The sequence below is a fragment of the Rissa tridactyla genome, chromosome 4, assembly GCF_028500815.1.
Source record: "Rissa tridactyla isolate bRisTri1 chromosome 4, bRisTri1.patW.cur.20221130, whole genome shotgun sequence".
In the NCBI taxonomy this organism is placed as follows: domain Eukaryota; kingdom Metazoa; phylum Chordata; class Aves; order Charadriiformes; family Laridae; genus Rissa; species Rissa tridactyla.
Window position 1 is genome coordinate 17,631,264 of NC_071469.1, and position 15,706 is coordinate 17,646,969.

Genomic DNA, 15,706 nt, shown 5'->3' on the forward strand with positions numbered 1-15,706 from the left:
CCTCTAATTGTCAGTTTGGCAGCAGGCGCTTCCAACTCTGAAACTCCTTGGGCTCAGAATAACAAAGGCTTTGCATATAGCAGGGCTTCAGGGTGGCTTTTACCTCTCGAGTAATTATAAATGAGTGGTACCTCAAGTCCCCAGCGCGCGGGTCCCTTTGTGCTAGGCGCTGAGCAAACAGGGGGCGTCCCTGTCCCGAGAAATTGGTGGCCTAAATAGACATGTGGGCTGAGTGGAGGAGAGGGGGCAACAGATGTGGCCAAACAGGAGAAATGACTCGCCCTGAGGTCACGCTGTGGATTCATGCTGATGCCAGGCACAGCGCTTCTGACTCTTGAATCCCAACGCAGCCCCCTAACCGGGAGCCCATGCTTTTGCTCACCTCCTAAACCTCCTCCCTTGCACACATTCCTCCCCTTCTCCCATTAATCTTTCTTTTTGCAAACTTGCCCGGCCGTCTGCCTCTGCTGTGGACTCAGAGAGGATAAGCTTTCATCACCACCTTCAGCCCCATGTCTCTCCTCCTCTCCTATCCACTGGCTTCCTACCGTCTGCATGTGGCACAGCACCCAGACCCTGGTAGGCTGGGGAAGCTCAGCCAGCTCACATTTTTTCATATGCCTTTTTTTTTAGCTGACCTTTATTTTTTTTTTAGGGAGGGATGGGCGGCCAGGCCTAGCTTACACCAGTCTTGAAATGCAAACTGTTATTGAGCTGCTCTAAGAAAGAGACTCCTTTCCGGAGCCTCAGATGCCTTGATTTTAACACAGTTTACAAAAACAGGGTAGAAAATTATCAAGTCAAGGCTTTGCACCCCTTCAAGTTATTTACAAACGTTTCCTACCCACTTAAAAAAACCCCACTCTGGACAGTTTGAGCGAACAGCAAACACCAGCAGATAAGGTTTCAGCAGAAGCACGTACTTACCACATGCTGGTTACTTCAGGCTGGTCCAGCGTCGAACAGTTCAGCCCATCTTCCTGCTGCTGCCGTTCCACAGTGCTCTGTGAAAGAAAGACGCTGAGGTACCTACGTCCAGGAGAGCTCCAGTACTTGCCTAGCAGGCAAGATAAATCCAGTCGAGTCCTCCGAGAAGAGAGGTCAGAGCTGTCTCCGGTGAGCACTAGGGTACGTCAAATTTGCATGGCTCGTTTTATGACATCCCTCTTCAGCTGGGAAAATGGATCATCTTCTTTTTCTTACGGCGAGGTGGCTTATCAGCTTTGAAGAGCAGGCGCTCTTTCTGAAAGGATCAGCTGGACCCGGGTGAGGAATCATCAGCCTCACGACAGCTTGCCACCCGCCTTGAGAATCTGTAAAACCTGGTTATTCCCAGGATTCTGGTAGCGGTGATTTTTGGATGGCTGTATATCAACTGACACACCAAGAAAGGGAAATTACCTTTCGCACGAAATGATTTCTATGCCAAACTGTTAGCGCTGGGATTAGCTGCCAAACAGAAAATGTAGGTATGGTCTTGGGAACAAACAGGTAGAAATGGATGCGTTTTCTGGTTAACGCAACACTCCTAGAAATGCACAGGCCCGGCTGCTTTCAGCAAGGGCTACAAGACACACCTTTCTCCGCAAGGCCACCCCAGCTGATTAAGTCCCATTTTTCTTTTATTTATCTAGCAAAGAATCAGCAGAAGGTTTCCAGTCCTGTATTGCAAATAAGGCATCCGTACACTGTACAGTGGGCTAAGAGGCAAAAGAAAAGCAAAGCCAACAGCTTTCCTGTGTGTATCAAGTGTCTGGATTTTCGAATAACAAAAACACATGGCACTCTTGTCCTGTATTTTATTAGGAAATTAACAGGCTGATTGATAACCTGAAATTACATAGTGAATCTCATTTAAAAAATGTTCAAAATCATGACAATAATTTTGATTTCTATAAAACATAATGCCCAGATACAATTCCTGCTTATGCCTGTAAATTTCTACACCCTTAACATTTGTCTGCTGTACAGCAGTGAGGCTGGATAATTGTAACGTAATGCGTAAAGTTAAATACAGTATACTTTCCCCTGCAGTCCAAGTGAAAGAGATGAAATGTTGAAAAGAAAGCCCGGAATATGAGCAGCACTATGAGAAGGTTCCCTGCGATCTCAGTTCATTACACATCAGTATTTCAGACTGCTCACAGAGACTAAAGACTGGGGACGTTAACTGCTGGGCAAAGTTACGAGGCTTTAGGGCATCAGTTTTCCAGGAGAGGGAGAGAGACCGCTGTGGGATACGAGCTCTGCAGTGAGGGGAACGGGGTGCACTGGATGAGTATGATGCTCAAAGTGCAAGAGCTGATAGATCTGTCTCCCTCTCCCTCTTTTGCCAGCGGTAGGGCTACCACCACCACCGCCGCATTGGACTAAATCGCTTTTCCTGACGCTCTGTCAGCTTTAAAGACGTTCCACGTTCAAGACAGGGCTACTATGGTAAAGGTGCGGACTATCTGCAGAGGTTGAATTTCAACTTTGGTAATCAAAGTCCAAATCCTGCCCACGTTGTGTATGTGAAAAATCCCACGGAGCCAAACACCGCTGGCTTTTCTGCAGCTCTCATGTGGGGTAATGCGGTTCAGCTCCACGGGTTGTGGCTGAGGCCCTCGGTCCTCTAAATTAGAGCTGGCACTTTTCAATTCCAAATGACTCTTGTAGGGAGTTGAATTTCTCAGGACATTATTCCGGAAACTATTCAAATTGTCATATATGCTGTCTGGATGAGAGATGCTTTCCTGAACTGGGGCCTCGATTCCTGCGAGGATTATGGATGCTCAGCAAGTGGCCAGCTCAAGCACTTGACCAGCAAGTCCAGTCACTTCAGCCTCTTCTACTATTCTTGGTGACTGCAAGCTAAAAACCAGTAGATTTAAGAAGCAGTGGGCCTTCTTTTTAAAAAGCTATTTCAGGACAAGTACACTCAGACCACTGTGTTTTCTATTTATATATAAATTCTTTGGCAACAATTTTCTAGAAAGCAGAATAATTTTTTCTATGTAATACTTTATTGTCTCCCCATGAAAAACTGATATCTTAAAAAATCTATAGCACTTTCCACTATAAATAGTATTGTTCCAGACTAAGGATTAGTTCCTCCCTGAAGCAAAACAGATTTAAAAAACCTGGTCATTATCTGATAACTGTTTATGTAGCAATGTTAACATAAAACAGAAAAAGAAAATCATTCAGTATGCGGTTTGTCATTTTCTAGAATATTAGTGTACGTTTATACAATAAAAACAATATAAGTTATCCTAGCTTGTTTTAAAAACCTTAGTAGTAGAAACATATTGCTACCTGCAGATTCATAAACAGAATGCATTTTCCATCTAAGTTCAAGTATTATTAGAATATTATTATCACTATTATTATTATTAAAAGAGCTCTAAATCCTTGCCATTTTGCCTGTCTTTGCGTAGTTTTGGTCTTTCTGAGAAATAATGAGTTGTGATCATTTGTTCGTGAACAAAATCAACGTGGAGCTTCAGCAAGTTTTGCCTGGTAGAAGACAGCCTGGCAATCCTTCGGCTATGACGAGCGGCTTTAGAAGAGCGTATTTGAGACTAGTGGTATAGATACAGTAGTCACGTGTTTTCTTGGATGGCTGATGAACTTAATTCCTTCCAGGTTCTCAACATTCAGTCCCACTTAAAGGAGAAAGGTGGGAAGAACCCAACCCAGACTTCTACCCGCATCAGGATATATCATCTTCATTTCTTCTGGGTACTGTCAGTTGCTCGTAGGTCGGCAGGGTGTTATTAGGGAGGAAAAGATCCGAATTGACGTTGTTGCCTCTCTGAGATGATCTGTTGTTCCCTTGATCCCCCTGCTGACGGGAAACCAGATGATGCAGCATATCTGTAATGAGGTTCAGCTTCTGGTCCATTTGTGTAACCTATAAAGGCAAAGGGAAGGTTCGTTTGCAACAAACCACGTAGTACCAATGCAATATTAAAATGGCCATTTTCTTAATTAGGATCACAACCACCTCCGCAAAGACACCACGGATTCACAGTCCATCAAACAGAGCAGCAGCAATTTGATGCAATAGGTCAGAGTTGGATGAGGACAGGCCCATTAATACTCACCTCTGGTATGTGCTTCGACACCCATTTTATACCTGGATGAACGCATGACAAATGGGCTTTTAAAGAGATGTACAGGGATAGAGAACCGAGTCCCAGAACTGAGTTTCTGTGGTTTTTTGGGTATTATTATGTCCATATTTTTTGGAAAACACGATAAACTTCTAACATGCTTACATGCCTTAATAATATCAATATGCTCTAGTAAATATCCGCTCTACCTGCAGTGATCTGATCAGTGCTGGTGCTCTTTGTTACATTCGGGCCCAATTACCAGCTCAGGCCACAAATTGCCCCACAGATATTTTTGCTGATGCAAGTGTATAGCAGCTGGGGGCTGTGGCAAGGGCTGGGAGTGGGGCACGATTCAGTTTTACACTCTCACCCCCGCCATGACCATGCTCACTAGGATTGCCGTTTGAATGACATGATTCACAGCAAGCCAGAAACTCTTCTAAGAGGGATGAAAGCTAATTTTTCAACCAGAGGGCTGCAGGGGAAGGTTCAGCCTGAATCCATACTGCTCATTTTCTTCTGCCTTTGGACAAAACCCCATTAAATTATTTAATTCCTCTTTTTTACTTTTTTTTCTGCTCTTTCTTCTAATCTTTAGGAGAAATATAATGAAAAATCAGCATACTTAATAGACACTAGGTTATGGATTTGTCCAAAGTTTAGACTCTATCTGATGTACACTTGTGGTACTTAGAGGAAAATCAAGAACAAAATGTTTCTAGTTTCTAGCCTTCTCTCTGTGCTGCCTCCAATGTACTGAGCCAGACGTCCTGAGAGGAAGATGGGCACTGCTAGCTTCAAAGTCATGCCCGCTCTCTGCCCCTTGGCATGGCAAGCACTGAAACTGGCCAGTAAGAGTCTTCTTGTGGCCTCCTACTCCCTTCTACAAGCCTAAAGAGAAAGCGACGATTTTGCCATTGTAGTCTCTGACCCATCAATCCATAGGGATCCTAAAACACTATGTAAATTCTAGGCAAAAAGATGCAATAGGTATTAAAAAGAGAAAAGAAAGTAAGCAGAAAAAACCCCAACAACGTGATAGGAATAAATTGCTGCCTAAAATATCTGCTAGAAAGTAGTGAAAGGCACATAAAACCGCCAGAGAGAGCATGAGTGGGAGCAATTTATATGTGCCTGGCTATCGTCCAAGTATCACACGGGATAGTAAAAGACAGTAAGGCTGAGCAGAACATCAACAAACCTGGAGGATTTCAGCAGAGACTAAAATGTTTTTCCACCATAGAGAAAATGCTAGGGTTTTTTTGAACACTTTGTACAACTGGTAGGGAAGCAGATACAGTGATTTAAAAATATGAGGTGCCAGAGATTTATACTTTGCAGCTGGTTTTGAAAACATTAGGCAAAGCACCCTAGATGGTACATGAAACACTAGCAATTCTGGATGGAAATGGCTGTTGAAAGATGAGATTCTTCAAATAAGGAAGCTGAAGAACACATAAGTTCAAGATTTCTAGAAGAAAATACAGATGGAAAATCGAGCAGATCATCGGGTTTTCATTTCATCACTATTTGTTCACTCCCTTAAAAAAAAGGCACGCTTTGCGCAAATGGTGCCTGGCGCGGATGGCAAACCCATGGTGCTCCAAGCGTGACAGCACACATCAGTGCTAGTGAAACCTGCAAAAATATCTCATTCCTCCATTCCCCACTGCAAAGGTATCACTTGCTTTCCGAGACAGCTGTGCTGGAAGGACTGTAGTGGAAGACTGCAGACAAACCGCTATCTTCAGAGTCCGCAAGACCACTTTTTCTCTAACAAGAAATGTCTCTTTGCTAATTGTTCTAAACTAACTAGGGGATTTTTATATATATATATATGTATTTCTTAATTTGTGATTCCAGGCAGTGATTACCAGAGGAAACACAGACTGAAGACATATCTGGAAAATGTGCATTTATGCAACTCTTGCACTGATGAGCTATTGAACATGACAGTAGATTGGACTGAGATCTGGATAGTCCTTCAACAGCTGTGCATCTTGGTGATGAAGTACTGGAGAGAAGTGAGATGTGAATATTCTTGCTGGGAAATGAATTCCCAGAGATAATTGTCTAATTTTTTCTAGGGAACAAGGTTTGGCTGCTGCAGCTGTGGAGTGCAGGAGGCCCACAGAAGCAGAGGCAGAAGCTAATTACTATTGAGCTGAGCCATATGAGATAAAAAGTTAAAGACCTTTGTCTTCCATGTTCCTGCTTATCGGGGTAGGGCTCTAAAGCCACAAAGCTTTTGTGGAGGGAGGTCCAGATAACTGGTTGTGTTTAATTGTTGTTGAAGAGTTTTGCTTTCCAATAAAGCAAGCCATTTCCCAGGGAGTTCTGCGCCCGTGAAGGGCTTGCTCCAAGACACGCTGAAGTCAGTGGTAGTTTTTGGCAATCACAGACTTCCGGTGACTTCAGCAGGCTCAGGATCAATCTCGGACTGAATCGTCAATCCCAAATAGTAACATATTCTTTGGTTATTACAAGAGAAGGAGCAGTCTGGATTTCTGTACGTCGCTCTGCTCGTGCTTCTTGGGTATGGATCAGAAAAGATGACATTTGCAAATGAGATGGCAATGGGAGGATGGGCCCTCATTCTTGGTTCTGCCAGAGGGGTGTCTGCTTAAAGTATGAGACGTTTTAAAGAAATGACTAAAAGCCACCAGAAGGCAACTTCTACTGTCATCACAGGCCTCTGATGTACAAGAGAAAAAGGCTTGCTGGTGAACGGCCTTGCTTATTAGCGTGCCCAATCTGCCCGTCGCCATCCAAACACACATCCTGAAATACATCGATCAATTGTTTGCTGCAGAGATAATGATACCCACTAGAAAAATGTCATTGTGTGCAATACCCTTTTTATTAAACTAGCTTTATGCACGTAGCATGAAGCAGTGTATCATCTCCCCTGAATCATACTTTCACACACATTTACTTGATTAGAAATTAGTTCTGATGCCAGAATGAATAAAAGTAAAGCAAACAGAAAAACTGCTGATGTTGCTATAATCTTAACTGCTTTGGACAACTCTGATCCCTCTACTTAAAACAGCAAACAGTGTTAATTACATAGAAAAATAACTCAGACTGATTTGTTTCTTTTAGGAAAAACTAAGCAAGCTCTTTCTAGCTGATTTATGTTTCATTAGAAGCACGATGTTTGGATGATCAAATTCTTTATATGCAAATAATTTCCTTTGCATTTTATAGTTGTTGGGGAGAGGAAGCGGTGTTTGAAACTCTTCAGAAATTACACACCATGGTTATTCCTAAGTCTTACTGAAATATTGTATGAAAACAAGATTTTTCCATCCTCTAAGTTTTTTTTTAAAAAAAAAAACAGATCCAAGGATCATAGATTAAGCACAGATGGAGAGAAGAAGATTTAAAGAAGTTTTGAACCTAGCTCTTAGAAATGAATAAAAAAACCCCATCCATGCAGTGCACTGAGGGAAAAAAAAAACCAGAACATACCCCAAAGAGTTCTTCACAGAGGCTGAAAGATTAGAGCGCAAATCTTAAATGGCACATCACGAAGAACTGTAGCTATGCTGCAGAACAGATTTGTGCTCTCCCTAATAAGTGACAGGGGGACATGACCACTCTGACACCCCACACAACAGACGCGTGGCGATGACGTAGTCCCCATCAACCACAAGGTCCTCTTAGGTCATGCCTTCAAGAGCAGCAGTCCTCTATACCTGGATATAAGATGACATGCCAACTTTTATAAAGGTATCAAAGGCATTGCAGGAGGTGCTAGTGAACAGGACAGAGACTGTTCTTGCGATGAGAGAACAAAATAACGAGCAATTTAGCTATTAAAATTCCTCAGATCCTCACATTATATTAATTTTAAATGTCTTGTAATTTTAAGCATTCATAACAAATTCATGGTGAGATTCAGCACAAAAAATGTAACAATGAATTTCTTTCCTTGGGTTTTTTTTTTGTTTGTTTGTTTGTTTGTTTGTGGGGTTTTTTTTGGGTTTGTTTGTTTGGTTGGTTTTTTTTTAAAAAAAACACAAACCCAACAAAGAAGCCTGAGTGGCTCCAGGGACATCTGGAGGACAGTCTCCTTTATACAGCCCTGTAAGGGTGAACTAAAGAGCAGCACTCTGGAGACCCACTCCCAGAATTCATTATAGGGATTTACTGGGAAGGTGCAAGGACAGATGGAACTAGGGAGCTGAGGGGAATGGTATTTTCAGACACAGATATTCAGGATAGTGGGAAAGCCGAAGGACAAAATCTGGAGTTTGGCCTAATTTAGGCCACAAAGACCACAAATTACTAATAAGTTATGCCAAGCGCTGATCCATGATCTGGAGGGATGAAGGTTGATTAACGCTGTCGATTAAAGCTGTCTCATCTGCCTTTCATTCTCAGAGATTTCAAAAGTAAGTATTATTAAAGGTAAAAATCATAGTCCCTTTGGACAGAATGGTGGTTTATAACTACCTGTGTTCTTAACATGGTTGACTGATTAAACAAATAATTTATGATTAATCAGGAGATTTTTTGTCAGCACAGTGCTGTGCCCACTCAGGGGCTTCAGGGGGACTGTGCTTGCTCTTAATATGGAAAGCCAAGCGTGAAGCTGCTAAAGGAGAAGAGGAAAACCAGCACGCAAGCTACACTTGGCTCAACGAAAATGGTATAAAGGGAAATTTCAGCTATTTTCCCAACATTAGACTCCCAAGTCTGCTACCCTGACTTATCTTGAGTAGCAGTCATGCCCGAGGGTGAAGCTTTTTAGCTCAAAGGGAACCAACTCTTAAAAGGCACTTTTTCCAAAATAACTGAAGATGACTGGGGAGATCTTCATGTATTTGTCACTCCTCATGGCCTCTTAATAAGGAGGACCCTTTTGCTCTGTAGTGTGTCAAACTTCCAGGGAAAGAAAACGATGCTTTCTTCAACTGTGCATCCTTGTAAGCAGTGTTGTGTAGAACCCCTAATGTGGTCACTATTCAGTACTATACTCAGTAATGAGCTAGCTTTATATTTCAGAAAACCACGCAGAAATGCCCATTCTTTTAACAAATTCATCATTAGGCACGTTAATGATGCAGTTGAAGAAAAGATAAGAGGCAAAAAATATTCCATAACTTATGATACCTGTTAATGGCAATGATATAAAGGAAGTATCAAGCAGTACTTAAGAAAACCGTGAGTGTCTTCTGCAAGTGAAGGTGTTGTTATAAACCACATTTTTCTTTGGTGCGATCCATCCTATTTAAGTCCTGTTCTTGAGAATATTTGAGGAAGCCTCAGAGAGCAGCTTCCCCAGCTCCTCTTCTTGCTAAGTCCCTACGCATTTTGGTATCTCAGGATTTCTGAAAGTTAGTGCTTTAATTTTCAGGGCCCTGTGGACAGGAGCAAATATGATCTTAGGAGTGGCCTTCTAGAGAAGCTCAGGGATAGGTATGGGAATCTTCAAAGAGGATTTATTTTAAACATTTCTCTATAATAGTGGCAGGAGAGATCAATACTTTCAGTATTATTATTCTCTCTTCAGGTACACGATTCTTCAAAAATCATGGAAAGAGTCTTCCTTCCATTTACAGCACCCAAGATCCCAGATTCTTGCGAATCCCCTTATCAGAGATTCTGGCTTCGATTTGTTTATTTTGTTGCCAGAGTTTAGGCAGCAGTCTTCCTGGAGGTTATATACCCATTGCCGAGGTGTTTATAAGAGAATGTAATCTGCATGAAGGAAGATTTGTTCTCCAGACTGTCTGTACTTTCTCTTGAGAGTTGGCCAAAGAAGGGAGTATGTGTGCAGTGTCTGGGGGAAGGACAGAGGAAGTGGAGCCAATGAGAATACACTCCCCTCTAATATAAGATTACTCATCCCTAGAAAAACAGAAAAGGCTGAGCTTCTGAGGAACAAAATTAACCGGTTTTGGGGGTTGCATGCGACACGTCACTTTCTAGTCAATGAAAATGTTATATTAACACCGTAACCACTGTATTAAATGGCAAATGAAATGGATAACTTTGAGACAAAAAGCACCTTTGGAAAGAAAGGCACTTGCTACACACTGGGTCCTACAATCAGCTCTCCTGCATAAAGCTATCAGTGCCAATCTCTTCTTTGCTCTGAGACACAAAAAAATTGTCCTGTTTTTTCAGTAAACTGAGACTGTTGCTGGTCTCATCTTACCCTGCATTTTTGTAGTAAAATATTTCTCCTACACATCTCAAAAGTGTAACAAAACCCTTATTTTTTGTAGTAGTAACCCTTAAATGGCTGCTGATAATTCTTCATTAATCAGCCTGTGTCCCTTGTGCTTTCAACGGAGGGTGATGACCTGGGGCTGGGAAGAAACTTCTGAGTCATTGAGTCAGGGTCAGAGCTCAGAAACAACTAGTATTTGTAAGCCAGTTGCTGGCTCTGATTCTGCAGAAGTTACCTTGATATCAGTAAACTGCTATTAAAAAGCGCTTGAGTTGGCACAACAAATTCCTAATGCACCACTGTAGAAACTCAGTTGTGTCACACATTTTTCTTAATTATGTTGGGAAGTAAAACAAGCCGGTAAGACCAACGTGGTCATTTGATTACTGACTATAACACTTTAGGCATTTTAAAGTAATTTTTGTTTGAAGAATTTTGTCCTGATTGTGCAGCACAAACTTTAGGGTACCAGATGCTAAAGCAACAGGAAATGGGAGAAACGACAGGGTTCATTTATGCATTCTTTCTTCCCATTAGAATTGGGAAAGCAATTTTGATAAGCAAGTAACTATACTGCAGAGAATTATTTTTCCTTTCCAAATGTCCTTTTCCCCAAAGAAAAACGTCTTTTTAAAAGCTTTCACAAAGCTTCTGGAAATATGGCCTCTCTGGTTAACTATTTGCTCAGCACCATTTCTTTCATGTGGATTTTCACGATTCTTAGAAGAGTGTAGATTGCAACCATAATGCTATTTTTCAGATTAGATGTCTTCCTTGAATTCTATTTGAAACCGACAATAGTAGGAGACGTGCTCTGACGGGTCAAAAACTGATAAACTGATAGGAAAAAGCCACTTCGGTAATGTGTGATTAAATAAATAATACAATATAAAATACAGCATATATGTTGCCAAACACAGAATATTGGCAGCATGTTTTCGTAACTGCCTCTTTTATGATACTGCCATTTGTCCCCAAAGGAAACTGAAGATACAGCCTTCAGGAACAGCAGTAGCTGAAGAAGATGTTACGCAATAAAACAGAAACCTCCACAGCTATCTTTGACTATTTCCAGCCTCTTACACACGATTCATGTACACAATCCTTACGTGAAGAAACGCTGCAGATCAGCAGCAGGCAAAACTTCAGGTGCAAGAGGAACCATTAAATAAGACCCACAAAGAAAAAAGCAGCAACAACAGGTCCCATGCTTATATAAGAGAGCAACTCCTTTAAGATCTTAAAAAGAATGAGAAATAGATAGAAATCAAAAGTTAAAAGCACACAAGTTGCTTTGGTTCTCACATGCCACCTTCATAAAATTATCTGGCTATAACGTGCTGCTGGACTAAGGGAAGCAAAGTAAGATGAATGTATACCTTTCCTTCTAACAAGGAGGTCAGTAGGACGCTGGCAAATGGAAGAATTAGTCACGGTGAGTGAAATACACTTGGCCATGGACTGTTACAGCGTACAAGACCTCAAAAGGTGGAAAGATTTTGGGACAGCGCTTATTTTAGAAATGGAGAGGTCTCAGAAAGGCCCGAGGGTAAAAAAAGTCAGAAACGGATGACCTAAAATGCTGCTACTCAAGTCAGAAATGAGGGCCAGGCTGGATGTGGCTGGAGGAGATGGTAAGAAGCAGACAGTGGATACGGCTGCTACTTGAGAAGAGAGAGCTGAGAACGGTGGCCTCGGTTCAGCCCTTTTCTGTTGCTATTAACAACTCCTTGCAAAAATATTTGGCTTATTTGAAACACCCAAACCGTTGGAAATCAGCTTTTCCTGAGAATCTTTTGTCAGCTGTAGGTGTAGATTTGGGCCACGAAGCCCCTCTGCTTGCTCATCGCTCCCCCAGCTCCCAGGCCAGCCCTGAGCGCAACGCTCGCAGATCTGTCTGGCATCCACAGGGCTATAGCCAAGCAATTAACATTTGTGGTCGACTCTCGTTGTAGATAAATGAGACAAGACTTAAAACACATGGAAATTTTCAAGTTAGGAAAGTGTCCAAAATCTACAGTCTTTGGCCCAGCACAGCCTCAGGATACAGCATTTCTTTCTCTAAAATATTACAAAGGTCAGATATTTATTTTTTTAACCCTTTCCTCTAAACTAACAGAGTATCAGTAGATGAACAAGGGAGCTTGGAATGTTTTTCTCTCCTTGCATGAAGCCAGGAAAGTGAAGTTTAGGGTCTTGTCTCTAAAGATAGCTTTTATCAGAGGCTACTAAAGAAGAGACAAGCCCCCCGTCCTATTAACTGAATACTCTGGATTTTTCAAGCATTTGCTTATCTTCATTTACTATATAGCCCCACCTTCAGGAAACAATATCTCTTTGACCAGACACAACTGTCTTCCATTTCCATTTAAAAATAAGACACAGGTTGGCAAGAAGAGAGGGATTCTTTCTTTAGAAGTGAATCAACGATATCGAAAGTATGAGATGTTTATGTATCCACAAAAATCACTGGACATCCATCTAGCAACATCATCATAAACAGTTTCCCAAATTATGCTTAAATTGAAATCCAGCTTTATGGAAGATGTCAAACAAACAGGCTCAAGAGAACAAGAAACAGAAAGGAAGCATTGGTCACAGAGATCAGGAAAAAGCGCCCCTTTATGGAATAGTTTGGATATAGTTATAGAACAAACGGCAGTCATTGGCACATCTTATATCGCAGTGTGAGTCTTTGTGCACCTCTAGAGTACCACACTGCAGTAGATCGATGCTGTTACCGCTAGCATAAAGTGGGGAAACCTGGGGCAGTAAAGCTAACGGCCCACCTTCAGCTACACTAAATGTCTCTTACTTCAACTTGGAAGGAGGAGCCCTAACAAAACCTTAAAAATCTTTTCCCCTGTCCTGGGCAGATCTTTAGGTCTCAAAGAAAACTTCAAAGCACTTTTCTGTTTTCTAATGAGACAGAAGGTTGGAAAACCTGATTGCTTTCTCATTCCCAATCACATTCTTGTTCGGCAAAACATTCCTATGTTGGGTCCCTCTGTTTGAGCACCCTGGTACCTATCTGCAGGGGAAAGAAAGACTCTCTGGCTAACGGGCACTTATATTTCAGATGCTTCAGTTCCACAGACGTGAAGAAAACTCCCCGTGGTACTTGCCTCTGAAGGACTCTTTCTACTGGTTTAATCACGGCAGCACAGCCTCTGAATATCACTCCATGTTTTTGTTGTCAGAAGTTTGGCTATCAGACAACAGCTTTCTCCTAGCTGTAGATTCCCATTTCCAATGGGAACGGTGGCATATTTACAACACTTCAGGGTTAAAAGAAAAAAAAAGTAAAAGGCCCAACTAGCATAAAAATATGTCCCAATCTCTTCTCCACAACAAAATAAACCCCAACCCAACCCAACCCCCCTACCACCCTCACCAATTAAAGAAAACAAAAGTGACTAATCTTGACCTCTCTCCAAAGGGGAATGTTTTGCTTCTTGAATCCTTGGCTCTGGCTGTCGTATGATACTGGGACTATGACTAATAACCTCTTGCAGGAGTACCGCTGATAATTTCACCATTGAGTAGCTGTTCTCATTCTGGATCATCATAGTACGCACTTAAGTTGCCAAGACTTTATTTTTTAAAAAAACAAAGAATAAAATATACACTCATAATCCCCAGTGTTAGAAATACATTTTTCAGCTTTAACTGTTAGGTTTTGCCTGACAATTTTTCCTCCTTCCTCCAAACTGTTATTTTTCAGATGCCTGCTATGAAACGGTTCCCTTTTTCCTTTCTTTCTCTCAAATACTTTTCCTAATTCAAAACAGATTTGAGAGAGCTGCTCTTTTTAAAGCAAATATGCCATGTATCACATCGAGTTAGGTCAGCGTCGCTTATGTTATGTTTCACACTTCACCCAAAGGAGGCATCCATACTGCTTTTCAAAGGGAATTAAGCCAGACTAGGTGCACTGGGTTTTCTGGTTGGCATAGAAAGCGAGACACATCCACAGGTTATGGAACTGATCTTATGGCACGGCACGAGTAGGGAAGGGCACCACTATCTGCCTTGTGCTTAAAATGTTCAAACCAAGATGACTTCAACTGTTTTTTTCAAAAACCAGTTTTTTGGCCAGTTTCCTATTTTAGCATCCATAATCTACTCATTATTTATGATTTGATAGTTACTATGTGGGCAAAAAAGGACATAAACTCCTTTGTACCTAAACTGAGCTTAAAAATTAATAACCATACGATGACTTGTGCAGCAATCAAAAATGGAAAGGGGAAAGGAGTGGGGGAGAGAAAGGGAGAGAAGCAATTATAACAACAGCGAGTTTTGAGATTCCCTGAGGGCTGCTGGTAATTAAACCAACGGCAACATGAATCTCCGTTTGATGTGGTCATGAATTTGTTTTCAAAAGAAAAATCTTTAAAAAGATTCTTTCAAGAGAAATTTTTAGAGAACAAGCTCAGCATGAATAATTAGACCAGAAATACTTTGATAAATATTATTATGGAGAAGTCATTTATGGGCCATGGCATCTGAGGGTTAGAAAACCCGGTGATAAATAAGGTGGCAAGTTTGCATCCATTCTGAACACACAAAACCAGGGCTGTGTTCTTGTGTGCTTGAGTCTGCTCCTCAGAAAGGAGGCGGCCTCTTGTTTTGCCATTGCATTAAGCTTTACAAAGACACAGATACAAGACAGAAAATTTCAGTGGGAAAGCTCAGTGGAATGAAAGAAAACCGCACACAATTCCAAAGGCACTTTTCATCCCCAGGGGCTGCACAGAGATCAGAGGTGAAATTTATCGGCGGTAAAATGTCTACAAGCCCACTCTACTCCCCCAGCTTTTCCAACAGCCATTCACTTCTGCTGAAATCATAACCTCGGAAATACCTCCTTCAGAATACTCTAAAAATAAAAATGCCTTCATTTTGGAGAAATGTAAGCAACCAGCAAAACCACTGAAATCCGGAGAAGATGCAGGTGCTCTCCAACCTCTACAATCAAGTTGCCTTGGACACCCCAAAAATGCATTTTGTTTGTTTACTCACCGCTTCAAAAAGTGGAGGCAGATACAGTCAATCACAAGCCAGCAAATAACCGATGGGTGAACTAGAACGTAATATATTTACCAGTGGAAACCCGTGTTTAAAAGGAAAAGAAACTGCCCGTTGGCTGTCGTGGTATTATTCATAAAGGCAAACTAGTAGATCTTACGGATACCAGAAGCAAAACTACAACAAAGGCAAGCAACTGCTAATGAAGAAGGGTTTTCAGTCAAATTTCATGGGTCACACAAAGTCATTACCATGCCTGCAGGAGTTCAACAGCTCTGCCAGTTGAATTTGGGGGAAATAGAGTGATTATTTTGTTATGCATTTTGTAGTTTTAGACGTTTTTCTTTAAATTCCAAGTTCTGAAGCCAACAAGCTACGCGAGAATACCAGC

General features: G+C 41.6%; 1 protein-coding gene across 4 annotated transcripts in view; it reads right to left on the minus strand.

Moving 5' to 3' along the window:
* Window positions 1-1,790: 1,790 nt before the first annotated feature.
* The window catches only part of KCNQ1 (potassium voltage-gated channel subfamily Q member 1), a 363,171-nt gene continuing 349,255 nt past the window's right edge, over window positions 1,791-15,706 (minus strand). For all 4 annotated transcript variants that reach the window (XM_054198522.1, XM_054198520.1, XM_054198521.1 and 1 more), the window contains one exon: window positions 1,791-3,895. In XM_054198522.1, coding sequence (XP_054054497.1) covers window positions 3,695-3,895 — 201 coding nt within the window. In that variant the 3' untranslated portion in view covers window positions 1,791-3,694. The remainder of the gene's footprint in view (window positions 3,896-15,706) is intronic.